Source organism: Columba livia, chromosome 23 (genome assembly GCF_036013475.1).
Source record: "Columba livia isolate bColLiv1 breed racing homer chromosome 23, bColLiv1.pat.W.v2, whole genome shotgun sequence".
In the NCBI taxonomy this organism is placed as follows: domain Eukaryota; kingdom Metazoa; phylum Chordata; class Aves; order Columbiformes; family Columbidae; genus Columba; species Columba livia.
In genome coordinates this window covers 5,522,081-5,549,152 of record NC_088624.1, presented here as the reverse complement: position 1 = coordinate 5,549,152, position 27,072 = coordinate 5,522,081, and the positions used below count along the sequence as shown (strand labels likewise).

Here is a 27,072-nt window from a genome sequence, read left to right as displayed (position 1 = left end):
TGGCCAGCAATGAGTCAGTCTTGGAGCCAGCTGGAAGTGGGTCTGTCTGATATGGGTGCAGCTTCTGGTGTCTTCTCCCAGAAGCCACCCCTGCAGGCTCCCCATGATGAAAACCTTGGCACATAAACACAATACACTGTCTTTATTCCTATGATACGATGTGCAGAAACTGTTTTGTATATAAGAACTTTGGCTGCGTGATAAACTCAGCAGGTTAGAGGGAACAGAGAAGGCTGCAGGCAGCTCCCACTTCCTACAGGCAATTACACCACCTGCACCTGCATGCAAAACACAAGAGAAAAAAGGACTTGCACAATAACTGAAGCCAGAGAAACAACATCAATAAAGAATACAGGAACATGCTCAGGGCAGCCAAACCATTTTTTCAGCTGTTCTGTAAATTAATTTTGCTCCTGCATTTCTCTGCTACTTGAAGAGAAATTGTTTAACCTAAAGTGGGTCTAGAGACAAGTTCACTACCACAAATCACTTCTGGTGTCCCACACTCAATGTCTGTAACTCAAGGGAAGCTTGGCTTGTCCCAGGCACACAACCCTCTGATGCCACACAGTTGTATCACTGCTGTTCCTTTTGCAAGGGTGAGGGCTGGTCTCAGACCCTTGAGAAGATCAGTAGGACAGGTGGGGAACTTCTAAGGATGTAAGATCTTTTCGTTTTTTTGTTGCTTCTAAAATGGGCACTTGCTGGGTGGGGAGGGAGGGCGAGGGTGGGGCTAAGGCAATAAGAATGTTCTGTAGCTTTTACATTATCTTTCACACACAGACTTGGGACTCGGGTAGATTCTATGCCTACAAAGGCCATGACAGCTTGGACTCTCCTGTGATTTCTCTCTGTCAGTGGGTAAACATTTGACCAAACCACTGTCAAATCCTTGAGGTCACTAAGCTGATGGGGCTGGCTGGTAACTGATTTCTTGCCTTAACTCTAGGGTCTGAAAGTCTTGCTAGAATCATCCCAAAGGCTAAGAGCTGGTGTATGATGCCCTGGTTCTCAGTGTTCTGTATGTTCATGATCACATGAATGTTCATTTGGTTGTACTAATGTGTGCATTCACATTTACATGTGTGTGCCTGGGGTAATGCACATGCAAGCATGACTGTCTACAAATAGTGTGTGTGTGTGTATGTGTTTGGGTGCACCTATATGTGTTTTAGCACATATATGTACCTTCATACAGGTGAATACGGACATGTGTGACATTGATCTGCACATATGTAAGTGTCTGGGCACAGGTGTGTAAATGTGTGTTTTTGGGTATTATCATTTGTGTACAGAAGTGTACATATATATGTGTAAGCATGTGTGTTTGAGCATCTGTGCGTATACATTGGCATGATGGGTGGCTATGCATGTGTCTGCACATGGACTCCTTTTGAAGCATGTATACATACATCTGTGTGTTCACATGTATAAGTTGATCTTTGGGTGCATGCAAACTCGTGTGTGTGTTGGTGCCCATGTGTGTGGGACAGTGTGTGTGCATGCCTGTGACTGTGCATACCTCTGTGTGCGTATAGGTGTACGTGTGTGAGTGCCCACGAGGGGGTGCACGCATGCATCTTTTTGCATGAGTCTATGTGGGTGGGTGTGCACTTCACTCCAGATATCATGAATGATCTCATTATGACATCAAGGGGCAAACTGGGAATTTATTGAAACAGTGGTCTGTCACAGGCATCTTACCAGCTTTCCCGGACTCTTTTGTCCTTCAGGGCTGCCTTACCAAGGCTCTGCCAAACAGCCTTCTAAACAGACCAAAGTCTGTCTTTTGGAAGTCCGAGGTAGAAGTTCTGCTGACTGTTCTCCTTACTTCTCCAAGAACAGAAAACTCGATCATTTCATGATTTGTATGCCCAAGATGACCTCTGATCATCCGATCACCCATGAGTCCTTCTCTGTTGGCAAACAACAGGTCCAGCGGGCGCCTTCCCTAGTTGACTCACTGATGAACTGTGCCAGGAAGTTATCTTCCACACACTCCAGGAGCCTCCTAGACTGTTTCTTCTCTACTGTGTTGTATTTCCAGCAGATGTCTGGTAAGTTGAAGCCCCCCACAAGAAGAAGGACTAGCAATCATGAGAGTTGTCCCAGATGCCTGCAGAATGTTTCATCTGCCTCTTCATCCTGGTGTGAAAGAGTCCTTGTTGGGGCCTGGAATCAGCAGCAGCAGCAGAGCATGAGCTTTGTAGGAACAGATAAGGGAGAACTGAAGATACAGAAATGGTATTTCAATGCCTGTGCTGAGGACAATTCTCTGCTAAGCCGGTTCTGTTGTTATTCAGCTGCAACCAAGCTGCTTCTGATTCTGGCTGCTTTGTGTACCTCATTGACAGAACAGTGGACAGTGCTGCTGTCATGAGCAGAAGAATTCCTCATGAAGAGGGCCACACACACACATTCTTGTGCACATTGGTGCATAATCATGGACAAATGTTTGCACGCACATGCATCCACACAGACTCAGCTGCACACAAGTGCACACAAGACGAAAACACATGTAGGAACACAACCAACTATAGACTCTGCTGAGGACATCTGGGGATAACCACAACAGGGACAGAGCATTCTGGGGAAGGGCAAGGCCCTAGATATGGGGCCCACATGCCTCTCTTTAGTGAAGAAAAGGAGGAGGTAAAACAGGACAGTCGAATATTCCCGGCATCATTGCTGGACAGGATAACTTAAAATTCAGGAGCCAAGAAACTTATAGCCAACAGGGCCACAAAGATCTCCAGATCGACATCATCATTTGCCTTTACTGAACACCTCCAGCATGGGAGCCGAGTTGTCTGCCCACATTTATGTGTTTTGTTCTGGAAATGCTAGGGTCTCTCATCCTGTAATGCAAAAGATGCCTTCACTGGGGAATGTGCTTGGCATTAAGCAGGAAATGAAAAGACAGCAGTTGAGGAAGCCAAAACACAGCCCATAGCATTAGCTGGGATGTTTTGCATTCAAGATGAGTTTGTCACTAAATTGTCACCTCTACAAGGGATGCTTCTGTCAGCCTGGGGCAGTAAAGGTTCATGATAAAAGCCAGCCCAGCTCCTCACTCTCCCATCCACTTCTCTTGCCTCCTTCTCCTTGGGAGTCAGGTGAGTTTGAAGCGTCTTCTCTTTCTCTGCTTTCTCTAAAAGGAAGTCTCACCTCAATGGACTTCTCAGCTGATACCAGCTTTCTTTTATGTTGGATCTTGGGGCTGCTTGTCACAAGAGAGGGAGGTGGGGAGAAGGTTGAGCATAGATTGAGTCCGTAAATGTACTGAGGTGGCTTCTGGGCTATAAGTGAGGCAGTAGCTCTTTTGGGTGGCTTTTTTGAGACTAAGGCAGGATGAGGCCAAAACGCTGTTGTACATCTCTGCACAGACTCCACTTTCTGGCCCTGTATGTTCTTTGGCTCCCTCGTAATGTGGTGACAGGCTGCTTCTCACGCATTGCCAGGTTTTGCTTCTTCCCTGTCCTGTTTCCCAGGTGAACTATCAGCCCCACAACATGTCCTGCTACAACCCGTGCCTGCCCTGCCAGCCCTGTGGCCCAACCCCGCTGGCCAACAGCTGCAATGAGCCCTGTGTCAGGCAGTGCCAGAGCTCCAATGTTGTCATTGAGCCCTCTTCTGTGGTGGTGATTCTTCCTGGTCCCATCCTCAGCTCCTTCCCACAGAACACTGTTGTGGGCTCCTCCACCTCCGCTGCTGTTGGCAGCATCCTCAGCTGTGAGGGAGTTCCCATCAACTCTGGGTGCTTTGACCTCTCCTGCATTACCAGCCGTTACTGTGGCAGCAGATGCCAACCCTGCTAATAGTGCTGGCAACAGCCTCAGACAAGGACCCCAAGAACTCAGACCATGGTGCTGGACAGAGGATCGAACTTTCTGCTGTTGTTTTAAGAGCAGCTGACCATCTCTGTTTTGCCCTTCAAGGGTAGGCTGAAAGGTGCCAACCTGGGCTTTTTGAAAATACAGACAATGTGTACCTCTCTTCCTCTCACTCTTCTCTCTTTGTTGTCTTATGCTTCCCTGAAATCCTGCTGTGAGGACCCCAGAAATCTGCCTGGAGTGACCTGCTAGCCTGTCTCCTTTTGTGGAGCAGGTTAACACATGTCCTGTGGGAACTCTGCCAGAAGAAATGGGGAACAGATTCTTGGTAGTTCCTGTGCCTTCCACCGTTGTAGGCCTCCACTTTCAGTGACCTTATTTCCCTCTTTAGACTCATTAAAAAATTCATGCAACCCTGCCTGTGCCTTTTTGTTTGCTTTCCATCTGCATACTGCCTGCCAAGGGAGAAAGCCGTCGCTCTGGAGGGAAAATAGATGGGGGCACAGGGTAATCCTTTATCACCCTTAGAGTCATTGGACTGCTCAGATATAACCCCCTTGGCCCTGGAGCATTTAATCTGAACAGGAATGCTGATAACTGCTGTTTTCCAAAGAGGAATTGTGGATGTGTGGTGGCCCCAAGCAGGTCAACCACCCCACAAGCTCTTGGAGAAGAGCACTCTTCTTGCTTTGGGTGGAGCTGTGCTGGGTAAGGTGGCTCAGTAGAAGAAATTGCCAAAGAATCCCTGGAATTGGGAATGGGTAAGTAGGCCTGGGGATGGCCCACAGTCTCAAGTCTGCCTGCCCTCCCGTCCATCAATCAATCAGGGGCTATGGCCAGCACAGCTGGACATGGGCAGAAGGGAAAACCTCCCCATGCAGTCATATGACCCTTCAGCACAGCATCTGGCGTGGCCCAGCTGTTGACTACACATGAAGGGCGGAGGTGTTCACAAGTCAGTATTGGTATCAGTTACCAGTAGGTTATGTGTAGATGAGGTTCTTAGGGACAAAGTTTAGAGGTGGACTTGTCAGCGTTAGGTTGATGGGTAGACTTGATGGTCTTAATGGTCTTTTCCAACCAAAATTATTCTATGATTCTATAATTCTACAGCAGGCCATATATTAGAGTGCCCCGTCCCTGTGAACCCAACACCAGGGAGTCCTCTGCAGACAGTGCAGAGGAGAATCTCCCTGGGTGAAGGCAGCCTCAGGCCAGTGCCTGGTCCCCAAATATACAACATTGCTCTGGGCTGCCCTGTTTTCTCCAAGTATGGAGTAGCTTTTCTCAGGCCCAGGAGCTCTACAGCTCCACAAGTGTGAGAGACCAGGTACCCCCATGTGGAGATATGATAGTGACAATGAAATCTGATTCTGTGCTCAGCAGGATCTGTGAGCTGCCCCTGAATGGCACAGGGCACGCACCAGCCTGAACACAGGGCACACATTGGGGTGTCCTCCCCCAGGCACCAAGCTCCTCCGGCATTCCCAGATCCTTGAGACTGAAGTGGCCCTTGTGCTCCACGAGGCATCACTGCTCCACCCACACAGGCCAAGGCCTTCCCACTTATTTAGAACCTGGGCCCTGTGGTGCAGTGGATTTTCCCTCACACACACCCCACACATCACCAGAACCACAGGACCAGGATAGAGGATAGGGTCGTTTCTCTGTGATGGGGACTGGTTACCTGGAAAGCTTTGTAGAAAATTACCTAGGTCATCCTGATAGACAACAAATTTATCATGAGGCAGAAATGTGCCCTTTGTTCGAAGAAGGCTAACGGTGACCCAGGCTACATTAAAAGGAGTTTTACTAGCAGGTAGAAGCAGGTCATCCTTTCCCTCAGCATTAGTGAGGTGACACTTGGAGTACTGGTTCCAGTTGTGGGCTCCTTAGTACAAGGGAGATATGAAAGCAGTGTGAAGAGTTCAATGAAGGGTTACAAAAATATTAAGGGACTGGACCTTCTCACTTATGAGGTAAGGCTGAGAGAACTGGAACTGCTTACCCTAGAGAGGAGAGGTTTACTGTGGAGTCCAGCCTGGGACTTCCAGGTACCTACCCTGCAGCTGCCGGAGCAACGTCCACTCTGCTGCAGGCAACACTACACTGCCCTGCAAAATTCAAGATTGGTTTTGTATATTTTGTATTGTTTTCTGTATTTATTAGTAGCATTAGTAAGACATTTTAAATTTTTTCCAACTTGCAAGTCTCTCTCCTTTTTCCCCCTATTACCTTTCCTTAGTGTGGAGGGTGCGGGGTTAACAGAGAGGATCTGTCATGGTTTATTGTCACCCTGCAGTAAACAGTGACACACCTATAAACCCTCCACCTGCAAAACAGTTCCCTGCACAGCCCAGCAGCTGCACAGATTTTCAGGGCTACGGCAACTCACAGATTGATGTAGAAATCAGCTTGGCCAGACTCCTGTAAGTCTTCTGGGAGTCTATCACTGCAGAGCTGGCTGTGGCTTTTCTTTCTATGCACCCAAGCTGGACAGGAAGGGGACATAAAACTCTCTCATCCTAGGCTACATAACAGAGGAAAAACTAATGCAGAAAGAGTAAGACTTCTGGCTCTCTAAAGTGAGGAGTAAAAAAAAGGATAGACCAACCTCTGTGACACATGCTCCTGTGGAACATCTTGGGAATCTCTACTTCCTTGATGCCTGTGTCTCCTCTCTCATCAACCTCAAACCCTTGACTGATTGGCCACTCCTGGCTCCTGCATGGTATCTAGCCCCAGGCTCCTGTCAGCACACCCTAAGGCTGCAACTCTCACAAACATCATGGTCAACACCACCAAATCCTGCTGATACCAACTGTCCCACTCAGCTTCTCTGGTACTGTGGGCTTTTCTCACTCTGTCCAAAAGGAGATATCTCAGGAGTCAATAAATGAAGTTTCCTGCCACATCATTCCATTCAATTTTGTAAATCAGTTTCTTAAAAGCTCACTGAAAAAAAAAAAAAACAAACAACAACAAAACCAAACAATAAAGCAAACCAAAACCAAACCAACCTTTCCACTTTATAATAACCCTTCCATTCTCAGCTTATTCAAAACAAATTTGATCTGCATTTATATTATCCTTTAAGAAAAAAATAAACCAAAGTACTTTTACTTTTTTCTGTAGAATAATTTGGGTTGGACAGGACCTCTGGAGAACACCTATTCCAAGTCCCTACTCAGAGCAGGTCTCATTAGATCAGGCTGGTTAGGGCTGTGCCCAAGACCTGAAAATTTCCAAGACCAGAGCATCTCTAGAAAACCTTTTATAGTATTTGAGAATTTTCAAGGTAAAACAAACAAACAAAATGCAGAAAACAAGACTGACAAAAGAAGTTTCTAATATCTAAATAGAGTTTCTCAGGTTCCAAATTGTGTCCATTGCCTTTTGTTCTTCCACTGTGCTCTTTGAGAAGAGTCTGGATCCATATTTTCCACATCCTCAGGGTACAGTCACAGACATCCAGGTGTTCCTTGAGCCTCCTTTCCCAAGGTACCATTCCTTCAGGCTCCCTTAGTGCCTCATGTCCTCAAGGACCCTGACATGTCAATATTTTTTCTACATACCGAGGAGCCACACACTGACCACAGGACCCCAGGTCCTGTGAGTGGTCTTGTGAGTGACAAACAGAGAAGGATCACTTGCTTGGGTCTGCTGGCTACACTTAAACTAAGACATCTCAGAGTGCAGTACGTCTGCTCTACCATAAGGGCACACTGGTTACTCACCTTCAGCCACTGGCCACCAGCCATACCCTGCCTTCCCAGGTTCCTACAGCACAGTTCAAGCTATGTGAAGAAACTGAAAGGTGTCTATGTCCAGAGGAAATGTTTGCTCATGACTCAGGCTTTTGGAGGGACACCCCATGGTGAGCAGTCTCCCCCTTTCTTTGAGGACTGGGACAAAGGCAACAAGCAGCCAGCAATTTTCTCTCCTGACCTGAGGTAAGGTCTCAGTAAGGTGAGCCATTCATGGCATAAAGCTGTGCTAGAAGTCATACTGATGAGCACGTGAAGGACTCTTCCCTGCAGCTACATAGTGCATCCAACTCTACAACCCCAACTGTGGTCAAAGAAGCAAAGAAATGGTGAGCATGTTAAGTAAGCAGGTTATTTCATGCCATCTGCCTGCACTTCTCCATGACTGCTCAAAGTCCAGAGCAGTGACATTGGATATAGTAGAGGATAAGGAAGAAGAAGTTATTGGACTAATGATTATAAATTATAAAAAAATCTAGAGACAAGAATGGGTGATGGGACAGCCTGACCCATGCAGTGATGAATCCTGGGTTCTCAAGAGTCATGAGTAGGGTGTCCACAGCCCTACTATCATATTCTTTAAGAGAATCTACCATATCTTTAAGAGAAAGTGTGGTCCAAATGGCAATGAAGTCTGACAACCACATAAAACTAATTTTTCGAGGCACTAAGAAAGATAAGCAACAATATGTCTATATGGTGACTCACTGATCACAAATAGCAAACACATAAGCAATGCAATGGATCTGGCAGACTGTCAGGGACACTGAATGTACTGGTCGTCTGACAGCAACAGCAAATCATGCAAATATCTTTTGAATGTAAGAGTCCCACAACCCCTTGCCTCCATTAGTGGTAGTGTGACTTGAGTCATACCTTACATGGATAAAGTGGGCAGCATCCCGCCTACCCTGCCAATGCTGGTTAAGTGCAGGGTGTCAGAAGGCACACTGTCAGAAAAATAGAATGGAATAGAAATTTTCATTTGGAAGGGACCTACGATGATGATCTAGTCCCACTGCCTGACCACTTCAGGGCTCAAGAAAAGTTAAAGCATGTTATTAATGCTGTCATCCAAATGACTCTCAAACACTGATAGTTATGAGGCATCTAACACCTCTCTAGGAAGCTTGTTTCAGTGTTTGACACTCTTTCAGAAAGAAATGCTTCATAAGGTTGAGACTGAACCTATCCTGATACACCTTTGAACCGTTCCTATGTGTCCTACCCAGAGTGAAGAGATCAGCACCTCCCCCTTTACTTCTCCTCCTCAGGAATTTGTAGAGAGCAATTAAATCACCCCTCAGCCTCCTTTTCTTCAAACTAGACAAACCAAAGTCCTCAGCTGGTCCTCATAGGACATTCCTTCCAGCCTTTTCATCAGCTTTGTTGTCATCGTCTGGACACATTCAAATGTCTTAAAATCCTTCTTAAATTGCAAGGCCCAGAACTGCACACAGTATTCAAGGTGGGGCTACAGAAAAAGTGGAATAATCACCTCTCTTGACTGGCTTGTTGTAGTGTGTTGACACAGCCCAGGGTGGGGTTTGCCCACGGGGGCTTACTGCTGCCTCCTACTGAGCTGCTGCCAACCAGCAATGCCAGATTCCTTTCTGAAGGGCTGCTCTTCAGCTACTCCTCTCCCAATCTATATTGTGTCTGGTACTAATCTGTCAGAGGTGCAGAATCCAGCATTTGGTCTCTTGAAATTCCATGTCATTAATGATTATCAAATGATCCAATGTTGTCTTGGAGCATGGCATCCTTCATACAGAGAAGCACCAGGGAGTCCTCTGCAGACAGTGCAGAGGAGAATCTCCCTGAATCCACCTGCAGTAGCACTATAAGGCAGGGGTATCAAACTCATTTTCACCGGGGCCCACATCAACCTCGTGGTTGCCTTCAAAGGTCCAAATGTAATTTTAGAATTCAGCGTGCAGACCTTGTGGTTGCCCCTTGATTATGTGCATTATACTCCTTTATCATCAATACTGTCTCATAACACAAAAGACATACTGTTTTTTCTCCTTGAAACACAAACATGTATTTGCCTTCCCATCTATCATTACATCGCCTTCCTTCTGCATCAATGTTTCTCTTACTGGACATTTTGGGATTCAGATTGTTCCACCAGAGATGGTATGGTGTGCCACCTAAGTAAAAGACCAAGATGTCCTTTAGGACCAGGTTAAATAACAGTCAGGACCTCTCACACAGGCTCACCTTTCCTTCAACCCCCCTTCCCCATAAACAGCAGTCACGCTTTCTCCATCTCTTCTCCCACTCTGTTTGTCCCAATAACATTCTCCTTATTCTCCCATCGGCAGTTCCTTGGACAGCAACATTATCCTTAATGCCATTCCCCTGCATGAACATTTTCCTCATTCTTCATGGTGGAATAAGGACAACGTTCCTTTGGGGGTGGACATGCATACTAATATTCTCCTTTTATCACCCCCCATGAGGAGCATTCGCCTTATTTCACACCTCCCCAGTAGACACATTTACTTTATTTCACCATTACAAATCCTAGCAGGCACTTTCCTTCTTACCCCATTTGCTCAAGGCATCCCCTCTTAAAGGGGTATTCCCATCTCGGCAGTCACATTTCATTTGATGAATTAGCCAGATGCATGAACTTTAGCAAGTGGCCATGACTTTGAGACTATGCCTAACGACTGCTTGTGCCCCAGAGCTGTCCTGTTATTAAATGACATGTTATTAAATGACATCAGCATGTCATTGTGCAAGCATGGCCATGACTGCTGGACCACAGGGATGGCCTTATCCATGGAAAACAATGTAGAATTATGGAGTGGGACCCTGGCTTCTGGTTACAAAATATCTTTTTACAGGTACTTTTGAAAATAACATGTAGTTGATAAAGCTCATGTATCTGGCTAATTTATTAAAAAATTAAATGAGAGTTGAGAGTACGCCTTTAAGCACCTCCACCTTCCCCATAATTCTTGTCTGTCTTGTTTTTCAGTGCCCCAGGCAGTTACTAGTGTCCCACTTCAGTCTCACCTGTTACTCTTCTTACACAGGCTCACCACTCTCCTGTAGCTACAACTGCAGCTCCTGCCCTTCTCCTGCTCCTGCAGCACAACACGTGTCACACACACTGCACATGGGATGCTGGCAGGAGCCTGGGGTTAAGGAGCTTGGCACTGCCACTGAGTAGAAACAAAGTGCCAGGCTGGATAAAACAAGGTGGAGGGCCGAATTCGGCCCGTGAGTCGTGTGTTTCACATCTGTGTCATAAGGTCTTCGGTACCTAGGGGACTGACAACATATTAGAAGATGTAGGAATAAGACCTTCTGGTAGAGAAATCACATTTCAGTATCATGCTGTGTTCCATTTGAATGGGTGTTTCTGGTGGGAATCGCAGCACAGAGACCTTCTGCGCTTGATCTGTGCAGTCAAAACCTCATTTTTATGCTGTAGGATTGTGTATCCAGCTATGCATCACTTTATCAGCTCACTCATTCAGCTTTGTCCATCTCACTTTCTATAATCTAAAAAAATGCTGATCCATGTATCTGTACAATCTTATACCACAGGATCATGTAAATCCTGATACTCAAATCTGGCAGCGCATACTGCTTTCCACAGTCTCTCACAAGGGTTTGAATCAACAAAGTTTTTTCTATATTACCTAATGACCTGTAGTAACAGTCAGTTTCTTGTTCAGAAGGAGGAGATCTAATCTTTGTTACTTCTCATTCTGCTTGAGCTTCTTAACAAATATTTCCTGCATAATTCATGCCACACAACCTACCTATGTCTAGTACTTGAATATTTCATCTCTTCTAGCATTGAACTATCATTCTTTCTGTGGCTTCAAGGACTTTATCCATTCCTACAGATGTAGACCTCACTTTTTCAGAATGATAGAATCGTATAATGGTTTGGGTTGGAAAGGAACTTTAAAGATCAAATTATCCAACCCCTCTCTCACAAGCAGTGATGTCTTTCATTGGATGAGTCATTCAAAGCCTCATCCAACCTGACTACTTTTAAAATAATTCTGGAAGAGAAGGACTATATAGTCTCTCTTTCTTTCTTCTTTAAACGTCTATGTAAGCACAATACATCAAGAGGAACTTGCAGATATTAACAAACCAAACCAAACCAAACCAAACCAAACCAAACCAAACCAAGCAACAACAACAGCAAAAAAGCAAACAAAAGTGTAGAAACTTAGTGCTGTATTTCTTAAATGGGAACAATATCAGGTCAAAGCAGACAAAGCAAGTGTGCAGGACTGGGAGCAGCTGGGGCCTTTCCTGTCAACAAGATGATAAAAAAAAAGATTGCCCCAGCTGACATCACCTGCCTCCACTGGACCCCTCTGGTCTATCTTTTCTAGCAGAACTGACGCATCCTTGTCCCGGAAATCCTGGGACCTCTCATCCCAGCACTCAAAAGAAGCATCTGTGAGGGAATGGGCATGACATAATCAAGGAAATACACAAGCAGCATAGAGGGAAACAGCAGCACATGCCATGTCATTACCTGGGATGTTTCCATTCATTAGGAGGAAAATTGTGGCTTACACAGTGACTGCCTAGGGCCCGAGGCCCTGTGAATATAATATAAAAGCCAGATCAACTTGTTGCTCTCTCAAACACTTCAGTCACCTCCTTCTGCTTGTGAACCAGGTGAGTTGGAACTCCCTTTTCTACTTCCCCTCCTCTTACAGGTCAGGGTCCAGTCATCAATAACAGTTGAGCTGATACCAGCTCCATGGTCTTATGTTTGTCCTCTGACATTGTGATTGTGGGACAGGGCTGAAGAGAGACAGACTGTTACAGAGAGATTCTGAGGCTGGGCTGAGGTCTCTGTTTGACACAGGCCAGGCAAAAGGATCCCTGAGTTTGGCTTCTATCCAAGGGATCCTGTTGAGCTTTTGTTCCCCACAGCACAGCTGGCACCTCCCTACCCAGCAGGTGCCTTGGCTTCCTTTTGGCTGGATTTCAGGTGGTTCCTAAGGTGTTCCTGTGCTTTCCTTCCTCCCTGAAATCTCTCCCAGGTGAACTACCAGCTCCACAACATGTCCTGCTGCAACCCGTGCCTGCCCTGCCAGCCCTGTGGTCCGACCCCGCTGGCCAACAGCTGCAATGAGCCCTGTGTCAGGCAGTGCCAGAGCTCCAGTGTCATCATTGAGCCCTCTTCTGTGGTGGTGATTCTTCCTGGCCCCATCCTCAGCTCCTTCCCTCAGAACACCGTTGTGGGCTCCTCCACCTCTGCTGCTGTTGGCAGCATCCTCAGCTGTGAGGGAGTTCCCATCAACTCTGGGGGCTTTGACCTCTCCTGCATTACCAGCCGCTACTGTGGCAGCAGATGCCGACCTTGCTAAAGATGCTGGCAATGTCCTTTGGCAAGAACCTTACAAGACCTTGGAACATGGTCCTTGAAAGCAGATAGAGCTTCACAGCATTGCATTCAGAGCTTTGAACTCTTGTTTCCTTCTTCGACTCATGTCTCTCTCTCTTGCTTTTGCCAATTCTGTCTCCCAAGGGCAGTGTGGCAGGGACCTGTTTTTGTCCCTCCCTCTGCAGGGCAGGCAGACTGACACTCTGCAGGAGTTTCACTGCAATCTTATGGCTGTCCATGATGCTCCCTCTGAGCCACCTCCTTTTCTTCTTGAGTCTCATTAAACTTGTGCTGCATCCGAGTCTGGGTCTCTGAGTCCTCCTTTGGTCTGAGGCAACTCTTCCAGTCTGCTCAGGGAAAACGTGGAGGAAGGGGAGGGTTGGACTCCCTGCAGTGGACTGTTTCATGGTATTTCCTTTGGAGCTTAAGAACACATTCATGGCTAATGCTACAGGCAATGGCCTTAAGTGAGTAAAGGGTTCCAAAGCGTGGCAGGAGTGGGGCTGGGAAACAGCAAGTCCTGGGGACAATCCACACTCTCATCTCTCTTATTCCTTCCCCTCCATTACCTGTCAACACACATGGGCACAGACAGCGGGACCGAGGAACCTCATGCAGTCCTTCAGCACCTTGCTTGGCCCAGTTGCTCTCCAGACATGGGTCTGCATCTTGATCATAGAATACCAGGATAAAAGGGACCACAAGGATTACCTGGACCAACCTTTCTTTTCAAAAGCGCAGGCTAGCCAAGATGGTCCAGCACCCTGTTTAACTGCATGTTGTACGTGTTCAATGTTTCAGAATCCACTACTTCCCTGGAGAGATTAATGCAACATGTCCTTGTTCTCATCATGAATAATTTTGCTTTGGTGTTCAATCATATACCTCCCAGGAGTGGTTTGTACCTACTGCCCCTCGTCTTTTCCATGTGACTTCTGGCAAAAAGGGAGTCTCCATTTTCTGTCTAGGCTCCCATGAAATACTGGAGCACACTGCTGAGGTCTCCCCTATGCTTCTCCAAACTGAACATCCCCAGTTCTCTCAGCCTTTCCTTGTGCTGTAGATTCTTATTCCATTGATCATCTTTGTGAACCTTCTTTGGAACATTTCTAGTCTGTCCACATCTTTTTTGTACAGCAGTGACCAAAATTGAACACAAATTTAAGATTTGGCCTGACAAGCTCTGAGTAGAGTGTGATAATGACCTCTTTTGTCTACACTGGTCATGCCCTTGCTAATGCAACCGGGCATCCAGTTGGCCTTCTTTGCTGCAGCAGGACGTTGTTCACTGCTATTGAGCTGCTTGTCCAGCAGGACCACCAGATCCCTTTCCACAGAGCTGCTCCCCAGCCGGATAGCTCCCAGCCTGTGCTGGGATTATGTTTTCCCGTGGGCAGCACCTTACACATGGCTGAGATAATTCCCGAGTTGGGATTTGTATCAGCCACACTCAGGCCACATAATGGAGTCCCCACTTGCTGTGAATCTAATGACCGTAAGGTCCACCGCAGCCCCGGGACAGCACTGAGTGTTCAAAGGCGCATTTTCTGGCCATTATTCTGTCACGATTGCACAGAGGGTGACTGGGCAGTTGGCTTGCATGACAGGGTCTTCCCAGCAGTGCAGTCCCTGGTCGTTGGAGAGCTGTCCTGCAAGAAACCCTGCACACCCCTGGGAACCCCATGGGCACACCAAAGTGCAGGGCTGTGCCCTCATGACAGGGCACCTCTCCCCCCACCAAGCTCTGCAGTAAACAGCACCAGCATTGGTGGTTTTACTGGGAGGAAGAGTACTGGTCCTCAACCCAGGAAGACAAGCACCGCCGCATGCTGCCACGGGCCTACTCTGCCCTGGGGCCCAGGCAATGGACCCCAGCATGGAGCGTCTCCATGCACATGGGAGCTGTTGCCTTGAAGACCTAGGCAATCAAGACAGTCCTCTGGATACATGCATCTGCCACTCTAGATGGAAGTCTCATATGGACCTGCTGACTCACACTTTGGGGGTTCTCATTTCTCTTGATTGTCACTGTGCTTCTAGAGAAGAAGACCGAAGGTTCGTGTCCCTCTTTGTTATTCCCTGCCTGCAGAGTATGTCTTTTACAGTGAAGAAGTCTTGGAAATTAAGAGGACAATAGCCACGCACTATCCTATTTTCTCAGAAAAACAAAAAGTGTATCTCAATTGCAATAAACTCTTTTGGAATGAGGATTTTCTTGTGATGACAGTGGAGCAGTAGAGTGAATGGCATATTGTGACATCACGATTGAAGGGCATTACTGGGAGGGACAGGGAATCATAGAATATCGAATAGTGGAAGTGACCTTGAATGATCACCTGGTCCAATCTTTCATGGGAAAGAGAGACAAGATGAGATTGGCTACCACCCTGTCCAAACACATCGTGGAAACTTGTGGTGAAGGGAACTCTAGCACATCCCTGGGAGGTCATTCTAGTGAAGGACTGGTCTTACTGTAGAAAAGGAATTTCTTATGTCGAACTGAAACCTCTCCCAGTGACCTTCGGACTCCTTGCTGCTTGTCTTCTAAATGTGACTCTTATGAATGAGAGAGCTGCCATGCTCTTTGTTGATATTATTTAAGTACTAGAATATGTTGAGGTGGTCTGCCCAAGCCTTCTGTTCATCCAGCAGAAAAAGACCTATCTCCTTCAGCCTTTCCTCAGAGAACAGGTTCTCCCACCCTTTGGTCCAATTAGATGCATACACAAGAGTGGTGGTGGCTGTCAGATCAGGATCAGGGAAGGCTGAGTCAGGGGACTTGGATCCCAGCAGTGGCTTTCTTGATGCAGAAGGGCCAGTCAGCAGAAGTGGCAATGGTGTGAAGATGACCAGAATCCCAATGCCATTGCTACCAAGGCTTGCAGGAAAGAGGTTTTGCATACGGTGACGTTACAATTCCAGGACGTAAGTGAGAGGATCATGAACTCAGTGGTAGCCAGGAAGACTGGAATACATCAGAATGATTGTGCCCAGAAGCAGGCAACATAGATGATTTTCCTCAAGGCAAGGAAAGTCTCCATCATTTTTGACACAACAGTGGTGGTTTATCCGGTCTCCACCAAGGAAATATGAGGAGACAGAAGAATGGAGGTCATTCTCTTCCAGGATTCAAAGATACATGGGGAAGATAATGGCACATGGGGCCACGTGCCCACCCTGGGAGGGATGGAAGGCCCAGGGGAACGAGATCAATTACAGGTGTCTTCTTCTCCATTGCCATGGCCCAGTATATGACCAGAAGGAATCAGTTGTCCAGACAAGAGGGAAGAAGCAAAGCTGCAGTGGGTTAAATCTACCATTTTAGTTACTTTCAGAAGGACAAACTACCTTTGTTTCTGACTGAGAGAAAACACTTACCCCAGATAAGGGTCTTACCATGCCAGGGCTCAGGTGTGGATATGGACCAGAGCAGAAAGGACATGGCAGAGTTTCGACCAACGTTCCTGCTCTGCTGGAACTCACCATTGCCATGAAATGGCTGATTCCCGTTGCATGTAATTGCATGTGTGACAGTTCCTGGGTGCATTGGTTTCTTAATTGCCTCATTCTTAATTGTTTACTTTAAATGACCAAAGTGCCTATTAGGTCTAATGTGGACCATGGCTGGAGATTACATCAGGTGTGGCTGGGAAGAGCAGAGAATGTTGGTTAGGAAATGCCTATGTCTTTGCTCAAGGGAGCAAAGCAAGGGTGAGACACCCACTAAGTTGACTGTCCCTCACGACCAACTCCACTCAATTTATTTATGAAAACATGGAACTGATTAATTGTGTTGCAAAGTGACATAATCCACTGCAAGGAGTCCCACCCTCCCCTTCATCCACCTTTTTCCCTGACAAGAATGGAAGAGTTGCCGAAGAGCAAAACAGGACTCGGAGGCCCAGGCTTGGATGCAGCACAACTTTAATGAGTCTCAAGAAGGAAAGGAGGTGGCTCAGAGGGAGCACCACAGACAGCCCCAAGGACGTGGTGAAACTCCTGAAGGGCGAGAGAGAAACAGGTCACTGCTAGGCTGGCCTTGGAGACAGAATCGGCAAAGGAAAAAGACAGAGACACAAGTGGAAGAAGGAAACAATGGTTCAAAGGTCTGAATGCAATGCCATGAAGCTCTATTTCCTTTCGAGGACCATGTTCCAAGGTCTCAGCAGGTTCTTGCCCAAGGACGTTGCCAGCAGCTTTAGCAGGGGCGACATCTATTGCCACAGTAGCGGCTGGTAATGCAGGAGAGGTCAAAGCCCCCAGAGTTGATGGGCACTCCCTCACAGCTGAGGATGCTGCCAACAGCAGCAGAGGTGGAGGAGCCCACAACGGTGTTCTGAGGGAAGGAGCTGAGGATGGGGCCGGGCAGGGTCACCACCACGGGGGAGGGCTCAATGACAACGGTGGAGTTCTGGCACTGCCTGACACAGGGCTCATTGCAGCTGTTGGCCAGTGGGGTTGGGCCGCAGGGCTGGCAGGGCACGCATGGGTTGCAGCAGGACATGTCTCTGGGCCAGAGGTTCACCTGAGAGAGAGGGCAGGAGGAAATAAAGCATGAGGGGTTGCTCTTGAGAAGCAGCACTGCACCAAAACACCGTGGAGCCAAGGCACCTCCTGGCCCAGCATACGCTGCCCACATCAAAATCAAGAAGCCTCCTCCACTAAGTCCCAATCTCTCTCTGCAGAAGACCTCCTCTCCCCTTCTCTCTCCCACAGGAAAAAGCTCCCATCAGGACAGACCCTTTCAGATGACACACACATTGAAGAAAGACACTGGATCCAGAAGCAGGAGAAGAAGAGACCTCATACTCACCTGATTGCCAAGGAGAAGGAGGTGAAAGAAGTGGATGAGAGAGCAGAGCGTTGGGCTGATTTTTATAGGAGTCCTGCACTGCCTCAGGCCCAGGCACCCTTTGTGGAAGTAATAATTTTCTGACAAGCTCGTGGTGAATGCAAAACACACCAGCTAATGGTATGAGCTGTGTCCTGGTTTCCTGCACTGCTGCCTTTCCATTTCCTGGTATCTGCCACATATTTTCCTACGTGATGGCTTCATCTTTAACTGCCGGGATTAGAGGCCTGACGATTTCTGGGTTGGACACATGTTGGCACGTATTTCTTTTTAGTTCATGTCCATTCTGTCACGGACGCTTCTTTAGAAGGCTGGATGAGAAATCCCAGGATTTCCGGGGCAAGAATGAATCATTGTGTTCAGAAGACAGGGACTCAGAGCAGGAGGGTCAAGTGGAGACAGGTGGTGTCAGCCTGGGAAACTCTGGTGGGTTCTTTTGTATGATCTTAATGACAGCAAGGGCCCCAGCTGCTCCCAGCACTGCAATCCTTGACTTGTCCCCAAGGACTCCTGTGACTGTGTGCACTGTCCTCTGTCCTTCTTCCTTGGCTCTCTCCACCAGTCTCCGGCTCTCAGATTCCTAGGAGGGTGGGCTGCACTTCGTGTTTTCATCTCTCTTTCGCTCTAAGCTGCCCTCAGGAGGAAAGTGCAACCTATTTGGCCTCCTGTCTCTGGGCAGTCCATGGATCCCTGAGACTCCCCAAGCAATGCTGCCCGTGCATCTGTCCTGCTTAGAGTGCCCCATCCCTGCTCCGGAGGGGAGGTCCCTGGCAGCCCCTCAGTCAAGTCCATTTCTATGTGCTCATCTGTGAGACTGTGCCTGTTAGTGTGACTGTGTACCAGCCTTTTTGATTCCCCACATGCTCATCCATGTGCTTGTCTGCCTGGCCGTGCACACACCTGTGTGCCTCTGGTGAGACCGTGTTTCTCTTTTCCTGTACAATTCTTTGCGCGTCTCTGGCCTCGTGCATATTTGCTTGCGTCTGTGCATCTCTGAGATTCCTGTTGCACACGTGAGCACGTTGGATATGTGTTTAGTGCATGTGTGTGTGTACATAGTTGTGCCTGACCATTCCGAGTCCCACACTGACACCCCTCTGTGTCAGTACCAGGCACTGACTCAGTCTCAGCCCCTCATGTAAGAGGTCAGGGACAGTGCCACAGCCCTTTGGTCTCACTGAGGAGAAAGCCCAACCCTGGACAACTCAGTTTATCTTGGCTCCAGGCAGCTTCAAAGGGCTGAGCTGTTTGCCAGGGTCTTTGCATCTGGCTCTTGTAAATGCTTTGGTGATACAGGATTCACCTGGCTCTGTGAATGAGGCTTGTCCATAGCCAGGAGCTATGGGAAAAAGATTGAGAGCCTGGGGAGGCTGAGAGGAGGAAGATGGTGAACATGAGGCCTGTAGCCAACAGCACCAGTAAAGAGCACCAGCGCTGGACAAAGCCAAGCATCCCAAGTGCCAGCAATACTAGATAAGTCCAGCAGTGCTGTAAGGTCTCTTTCCAAGCCTCTAATGAGACACTGACTCCAAACTGTTCTTAGAAACTATTTGGCTGTGGCTGAGATGCAGGAGATGTAGCTTCTGGGTCCTATGGCCTGGAGAAGGAGAGTGGGATTCAAACACCAGCTAACATCACCACACGGAGGAAAGCAGCCAGTCGCCAGAGAAGGAGACTCCACAACCTCTCTGGGCAGCCTGTTCCTGTGCTCTGTCACCCTAGAAGAAGTTATTCCTCTTGTTCAGACGGAAGCTCCTGTGCTTCAGCCTGTGCCCGTTGCTCATCATCCTATCACTGGCCAGCCCTGAAAGGATTCTGGTACCATCATTTTGACATCCACTCTTAAGATACTTGTAAACATTGATAAGATCACCTCTCAGCCTTCTCTTCTCCAGGCTGAACTGACACAGCTGTCTCAGTCTCTCCTCTTAAGGAAGATGCTCTAGGCTCTGATTGTCTTCCTAGCCTGCTGCTGGACTCCATCCAGTAACCCTTTGTCCTGCTTAAACCGGAGGCCCAGAACTGGGTGCTTTTCCTTAAATGCAGGCATTCTGGCCCACACCACAGTGCCTTTCCTCCTCCCCAAATGATGGAGGGAAAGACCTTCCTTAGGGTCCTCAGAGTATTCTGGGAGATGGCACATGTCCTGCATAAGACACCTCTCAGCAGTAGACAGAAGAGGCTGGGCTGGTCTGGCTGGGCTGAGGGTCTTGACTGTGCACTGCTCCACACCCGCTTCCCATCAGGCAATTGTGGGGAAAGTCCTGTTCCCTTGTGGGATCTGGGGTCCACTGAGACACCCCAGTGAGTTGGGAACTCTGCAGTGAGTGACCAGTGGTGGAAAGCCGCGTGGGGGCTCTGCCTGCCTTGAAGAACCCTTCCCATTCCACTTGTGCATCCGCTGCTCCAAAGAAAAGCTTTTTCACTGTGGAGGTGCTCAAACACTGGAAGAAGTAGTTCAAAGAGGTTGTGGAGTCTTAGCTGTGGAAATACTCCAATCCTGTCTTGATAGAGCTCTTAGGCAATGTGCTGACCCTACTCTAGCAGAGGCATTGGGCGAGGTCGTCTGCAGAGATGCCTTCCAACCTCAACAATTCCAAGATTTTGTGAAATGCAGAGCTCAAGGTGCAGCAGCAATACCAGGAAATTCAGGCTTCCCTTTGGGTCAACACACAGGGACCCTGAATTGAATTGCCCCCCATCACTGCAATGCTCTTCTGTCCAAATCCTCCCCAGGCCCATGCTGAAGTCCAGAAAAGCTCTTGTGCCCACCCCTTCAGGAGACACCGCTGCAGCCCAGCCCTGTCCAAAATGTCTCTCCAGAGCTACTCTCACTCCTTAGCCAAGCACCCTTGTTGAGGCACTTGGGTTGGGAATTCAAAGGCAACATTAAGAGAAACAGCAGCACGTGTGATGTCATTACCTGCAGAATTACCATCATTAGGAGCATGCAGAAAAATTGTAGTTTATGCAGTGTGCACCTTTGGGCCCGAGGCCATGTGAAGACAAAAGAAAAACTAGTTCAACTGGTCACTCCCTCAAAAAGTTCAGTCAACTCCTTCACATTAGGAACCAAGTGAATGACAACTCCCTTGTCTCCTTGCCCTCCTCTTATAGGAAGGGGTCCAGCCTTCAAGGACAACTCCACTGACACATTTCCCTTGGTCCCATGTTAGTGCTCTGAGATCGTGATTATGGGAGAGGGCAGAGGAGAGTTGGTTTGTCATGAAGGGGGTTGAGGCTGGGCTGAGGTGGCTTTGTGGCTACAGGCCATGCAGGAGGATCCCTGGCCTCAGGAAAATAAACCTTTGCTCCCCGCTGCACAGCATCTACCTCCCCTCCCATCAGTTGCCCAGGGTCTTTTTGGTGGGTTTTCAGCCCTTCCCTTGCTGTATCTCTGCTCAGAACCATTCCCCTTGGCCTCTGAGCATGCCTCAAGCACGGTGATCCCGTCTTGTGCTGTGTCCATGGGAAGACGCCAGTGCTGCAGGAGACCCTGGCATGACAGCAGCATCATAAGCACTCAAGGCCATTCCTCTTGGTCTGGGTGGAGGTGGTCTTGGGCAGGAGGCTCAGACACAGAAGATGGCTATGGGGATGTAAGGAGAGGATTGTAGGAGAAATTGCTTTTGCCAGAGAGGGTCATCTTAGGCTTCCCAGCATCTCCAGAACCAGGGGGCATGGCATGCAGAGGTTTCGTATATCCCGGGTACAGGAGCACAAATATCAATTGACATTACCGCTGATCAAGCCCACAGCAGAGCAAGAGCGAGAGCAGGAGAAACAGGCTGGTTGTGATGGCACAGATAGAAAGCAGAAGTAAAGCAGGGAAATGACAGACAGTCCTGGTCCCTTTTAACTGCCATAACTGTTGCAAATCCAAGAAGACCTTGGCTGGCTTCCAGGCACCCACCCACCTGGCTACAGTCTCCTTCATCCACGGGACAGGTGGAAAACATAAGGTGAAAACCGTCATGGGTCCTGGTGAAGACAGGGGTATTACTCACCAATGATCATTAGGGGCAAAATAGGCCTGACTTGGAGAAGAATAATTTAAATTGCTAACAATAAGAAACGAAGCGGGATGGTAAAAAACATTCAAAATAGCCTTAAGAATTTCCCCACATTCCTTAACTCTTTTTAACAGATTCAACTTCAATCCTTCATTGCAGGCTTCTCTATTTGATCCACTCTTAAACAATACAGTGGGATGCAGACTGTGGGGTTGTGGTCAATACACAACAGTTCCTTTCTGATCCAACACAGACTTTGACTGACCTACCTGTGAAAACCATCAGAGTGTTTGTGGCTTTCCCTACTACACACGTCCCTGCATTCTCAGACACAGCTGATGGGCCCTCTGACTCAGTTCTTTTATAGGGATGTGGTGCTTGAAAAGCAAAGGAGTTTGACTGAAAACTCTTGGACTCTCCCTAATGCACCCAGAGATTAGGCCCTCCATCTCACAGCAGAGCTACACCTGGACCCCAGTCTAATGCGCATTTGATCAGAGCTACACAGCTACTGCCTCACTCAGCCCCAGGCTGGCCAGCTGCTCTCTGAGAACCTCTCTGCCAGGACAAAAGCACCACCACTCAGCTGCAGATGGGCTCCTTTTGGCAAGGGCAACCTGCTGCTCTACTCTGCTCTTGGACACACCAGGGAAGAGTCGCCTGCTACAACATGCATGTGTCTTCATGATGAGGGTCATAGAGGTACAGAGGGACACAAGTGTGCTCGTGTAGGTCTGCATCGAACCATGCAACATTCTGTATGCTCACAGAAAGCCAGAAAACCATCAGCAAATGGGTACTTTGTTGAGGACATGCTGGAGACCACTGTGCTAGAAAAGGATTCAAGTTCCAAAGGGAAAACCAGGCCCCAGACAATCTCCTGGCATTTCCTGAGGACCTGCAGAGAGTGCAAGGAGAGGGCATAAGGCAAAGGAGCCCAGCAAAATCATCCCGAGAGCACTGTTAGTGTCCTGATAGTATCATACACTCCCAACAGAGGCCTGCTTGCATCCAGCGATGAACAACCATCAGAAAGGTGGAGGAAACAAGAGAAAAGGATATGGCATGTTGTCCCAAATGTCAGTCCTTGGTCACCGGATGGGAAACATTACAGTGTTGCCCTTTTCTGGACAACTTTGCCGCAAAGGAGCCCACAGTAATGACCCAGCTGAAAATCACCTACCTGCACAGGATGCCACCAGCACTTGGCCTGAGTCTTCTGCCCATGCTGACATCTGTCTACCCTGGAAATCCTCAGGCCTTTCATCCTGGCACTTACAGAAAAAGCCTTCATATGGGAAAGCACATGGCAGAAAACAGGAAATGAAAAGGCGGCAGTGCACAAAATCAGGACACAGCCCATGCCATTAGCCAATGTGTTTTATATTCATCATGAGCTTGTCAGAAAATTATTGCTTCCACAAAGGGTGCCTGAGCCTGAGGCAGTGCAGGACTCCTATAAATGGCAGCCCAACTCCCTGCTCTCTCATCCACTTCTCTTGTTTCATTCTCCTTGGGCATCAGGTGAGTGTGATGCCTCTTGTCCTCCTGCTTCAGGATCCGGTGTATTTTTTCAATGTGTGTCTCAGCTGACAGGGTCTGTCCTTGCCCTGGCTTGGGAGCTGATTCTCATGGGAGAGGGAAGGGGAGAGAAGGTCTTCTGTTGAGAGATGCAGGGACTTAGTGGAGGTGGCTGCTGGGATTTGAGGTGGGCAGCGTATTCTGGTCCAGGAGGTGCCTTGTGCCCTCTGTGGTTGGGTGCAGTGCTGCTTTTCATGTGCACGTCATGCTCTGTTTGATCCTGTCCTCTCAGGTGAGCCTCTGTCCCAGAGACATGTCCTGCTGCAACCCATGCGTGCCCTGCCAGCCCTGTGGCCCGACCCCGCTGGCCAACAGCTGCAATGAGCCCTGTGTCAGGCAGTGCCAGAGCTCCACCATCGCCATCCAGCCCTCCCCGGTGGTGGTGACCCTGCCCGGCCCCATCCTCAGCTCCTTCCCACAGAACACCGTTGTGGGCTCCTCCACCTCCGCTGCTGTTGGCAGCATCCTCAGCTGTGAGGGAGTGCCCATCAACTCTGGGGGCTTTGACCTCTCCTGCATTACCAGCCGCTACTGTGGCAGCAGATGCCGACCCTGCTAAAGATGCTGGCAATGTCCTTGGGCAAGAACCTCTCAAGACCTTGGAACATGGTCCTTGAAAGGAGGTAGAGCTTCACGGCATTGCATTCAGAGCTCTGAATTCTTGTTTCCTTCTTCGACTCATGTCTCTCTCTCTCTTGCTTTTGCTGATTCTGTCTCCCAAGGGCAGTGTGGCAGGGACCTTTTTTTGTCCCTCCCTCTGCAGGGCAGGCAGACTGACACTCTGCAGGAGTTTCACTGCAATCTTATGGCTGTCCATGGTGCTCCCTCTGAGCCACCTCCTTTTGTTCTTGAGTCTCATTAAACTTGTGCTGCATTCAAGTCTGGGCCTCTGAGTCCTCCTGTGTTCTGAGGTAACTCTCCCAGTCTGCTCAGGGAAAAAGTGGAGGAAGGGGAGGGTTGGACTCCCTGCAGTGGATTGTTTCATGGCCTTTCCTTTGGAGCTGAAGAACACATTCATGGCTAATGCTACAGGCAGTGGCCTTAAGTGAGTAAAGGGTTCTAAGGTGTGGCAGGTGTGGGGCTGAGAAACAGCAAGTCCTGGGGACAATCCACACTCTCATCTCTCTTATTCCTTCCCCTCCATTACCCGATCTTGTGTGCATGGTCAACACACATGGGCTCAGACAGCGGGACCGAGGAACCTCATGCAGTCCTTCAGCATCTGGCAGGGCCCAGTTGCTCTCCAGACACTGGTCTGCATCCAGATCATACAATAGCATAGCATTGCTCAGGGGTTCAATCAGATACCTCCCAGGAGTAGCTTGCACCTATTGCCCCTCGTCTTTTCCATGTGATTGCTTGTAACAAGGGAGTCTCCATTTCTTTCTAGGCACTCTTATAATCCTGTAGCATAGTGCTGAGGTCTCCCCTGCTTCTCGAAACTGAACAACCCCAATTCTCTCAGCCTTTCCTTATGCTGTAGATTCTCATTCTGTTGATTATCTTTGTGAGCCTTCTCTGGAATATTTCCAGTCCATCCACGTATTTGTTGTATAGAAGTGACCAAAACTGAACACAAATTTAAGATTTGGCCTGACAAGCTCTGAGTAGAGTGTGATAATGACTTCTTTTGTCTCCACTGGTCATGTCCTTGCTAATGCAACCGGGCATCTTGTTGGCCTTCTTTGCTGCAGCAGGACGTTGTTCACTCCTATTGAGCTGCTTGTCCAGCAGGACCACCAGATCCCTTTCCACAGAGCTGCTCCCCAGCCAGATAGCTCCCAGAAGGTGCTGGGATTATGTTTTCCTGTGGGCAGCACCTTACACTTGGCTGAGATAATTCCCGAGTTGGGATTTGTATCAGCCACACTCAGGCCACATAATGGAGTCCCCACTTGCTGTGAATCTAATGACCGTAAGGTCCACTGCAGCCCCGGGTCAGCACTGAGTGTTCAAAGGTGCATTTTCTGGCCATTTTTCTGTCATGATTGCACAGAGGGTGACTGGGCAGATGGCTTGCATGACAGGGTCTTCCCAGCAGTCCAGACCCTGGTCATTGGAGAGCTGTCCTGCAAGAAACCCTGCACACCCTGGGAACCCCATGGGCACACCAAAGTGCAGGGCTGTGCCCTCATGACAGGGCACCTCTCCCCCCACCAAGCTCTGCAGTAAACAGCACCAGCATTGGTGGTTTAACTGGGAAGAAGATTAGTGGTCCTCAACCCAGGAAGACAAGCACCGCCGCATGCTGCCACGGGCCTACTCTGCCCTGGGGACCAGGCAATGGGCCCCAGCATGGAGCATCTCCATGCAAATGGGAGCTGTTGCCTTGAAGACCTAGGCAATCAAGACAGTCCTCTGGATACATGCATCTGCCACTCTAGATGGAAGTCTCATATGGACCTGCTGACTCACACTTTGGGGGTTCTCATTTCTCTTGATCGTGACTGTGCTTCTAGAGAAGAAGATCGACAGTTCGTGTCCCTCTTTGCTATTCCCTGCCTGCAGAGTATGTCTTTTACAGTGAAGAAGTCTTGGAAATTAAGAGGACAATAGCCACGCACTATCCTATTTTCTCTGCAAAAAAAAAAGTGTATCTCAATTGCAATAAACTCTTTTGGAATGAGGATTTTCTTGTGATGACAGTGGTGCAGTAGAGTGAATGGCATATTGTGACATCATGATTGAAGGGTGTTACTGGGAGGGACAGGGAATCATAGAATATTGAATAGCGGAAGTGACCTTGAATGATCACCTGGTCCAATCTTTCATGGGAAAGAGAGACAAGATGAGATTGGCTACCACCCTGTCCAAACACATTGTGGAAACTTGTGGTGAAGGCAACTCTACCACATCCCTGGGAGGTCATTCTAGTGAAGGACTGGTCTTACTGTAGAAAAGGTATTGCTTATGGCAAACTGAAACCTCTCCCAGTGACCTTCGGACTCTTTGCTGCTTGTCTTCTAAATGTGATTCCTATGAATGAGAGAGCTGCCATGCTCTTTGTCAATATTATTTAAGTACTAGAATATGTTGAGGTGGTCTGCCCAAGCCTTCTGTTCATCCAGCAGAAAAAGACCTATCTCCTTCAGCCTTTCCTCAGAGAACAGGTTCTCCCACCCTTTGGTCCAATTAGATGCATACACAAGGGTGGTGGTGGCTGTCAGATCAGGATCAGGGAAGGCTGAGTCAGGGGACTTGGATCCCAGCAGTGGCTTTCTTGATGCAGAAGGGCCAGTCAGCAGAAGTGGCAATGGTGTGAAGATGACCAGAATCCCAAAGCCATTGCTACCAAGGCTTGCAGGAAAGAGGTTTTGCACACGGTGACGTTACAATTCCAGGACGTAAGTGAGAGGATCATGAACTCAGTGGTAGCCAGGAAGACTGGAATACATCAGAAAGACTGTGCCCAGAAGCAGGCAACATAGATGATTTTCCTCAAGGCAAGGAAAGTCTCCATCATTTTTGACACAACAGTGGTGGTTTATCCAGTCTCCACCAAGGAAATACGAGGAGACAGAAGAATGGAGGTCATTCTCTTCCAGGATTCAAAGATACATGGGGAAGATAATGGCACATGGGGCCACGTGCCCACCCTGGGAGGGATGGAAGTCCCAGGGGAACGAGATCAGTTACAGGTGTCTTC

The 27,072-nt window shown here is 48.4% G+C and overlaps 3 protein-coding genes across 4 annotated transcripts in view; 2 read left to right on the top strand and 1 right to left on the bottom strand.

Moving 5' to 3' along the window:
* The first annotated feature begins 3,032 nt into the window (after positions 1-3,032).
* LOC102097818 (Feather keratin Cos2-3) overlaps positions 3,033-27,072 on the top strand; it is a 37,076-nt gene continuing 13,036 nt past the window's right edge. The window contains exon 1 of the mRNA XM_065039946.1: positions 3,033-3,116. Within this exon, the coding sequence (XP_064896018.1) occupies positions 3,048-3,116 (69 nt within the window). The 5' untranslated portion in view covers positions 3,033-3,047. The remainder of the gene's footprint in view (positions 3,117-27,072) is intronic.
* Positions 16,888-23,127, bottom strand: LOC135576196 (feather keratin Cos1-1/Cos1-3/Cos2-1). Of its 2 annotated transcripts, none has more exons than XM_065039934.1 (2): positions 23,029-23,127; positions 16,888-17,505 (listed from the first exon to the last, which is right to left on the bottom strand). In XM_065039934.1, exons 1-2 carry the CDS (start codon positions 23,110-23,112, stop codon positions 17,179-17,181), a joined length of 411 nt encoding a protein of 136 aa, XP_064896006.1. In that variant the 5' UTR covers positions 23,113-23,127; the 3' UTR covers positions 16,888-17,178. The 2 variants fall into 2 exon arrangements, with proteins under 2 accessions (XP_064896006.1, XP_064896007.1); XM_065039935.1 differs by lacking the exon at positions 23,029-23,127 and adding an exon at positions 17,794-17,938.
* On the top strand, positions 23,215-24,305 carry LOC135576199 (feather keratin Cos1-2-like). Its single transcript, XM_065039939.1, has 2 exons — positions 23,215-23,369; positions 23,659-24,305. Exons 1-2 carry the CDS (start codon positions 23,220-23,222, stop codon positions 23,983-23,985), a joined length of 477 nt encoding a protein of 158 aa, XP_064896011.1. The 5' UTR covers positions 23,215-23,219; the 3' UTR covers positions 23,986-24,305.

Bases quoted from the DNA above. Each gene is read 5' to 3' on its own strand.
- LOC135576196 (XM_065039934.1), bottom strand. From the start codon at position 23,112: ATGAAAGGCCTGAGGATTTCCAGGGTAGACAGATGTCAGCATGGGCAG. The intron at 17,506-23,028 runs GTAGGTGATTTT...CCTCTCTCTCAG, and splicing joins GCTGGTGGCATCCTGTGCAG to GTGAACCTCTGGCCCAGAGA.
- LOC135576199 (XM_065039939.1), top strand. From the start codon at position 23,220: ATGTGTTTTATATTCATCATGAGCTTGTCAGAAAATTATTGCTTCCAC. The intron at 23,370-23,658 runs GTGAGTGTGATG...CTGTCCTCTCAG, and splicing joins TCATTCTCCTTGGGCATCAG to GTGAGCCTCTGTCCCAGAGA.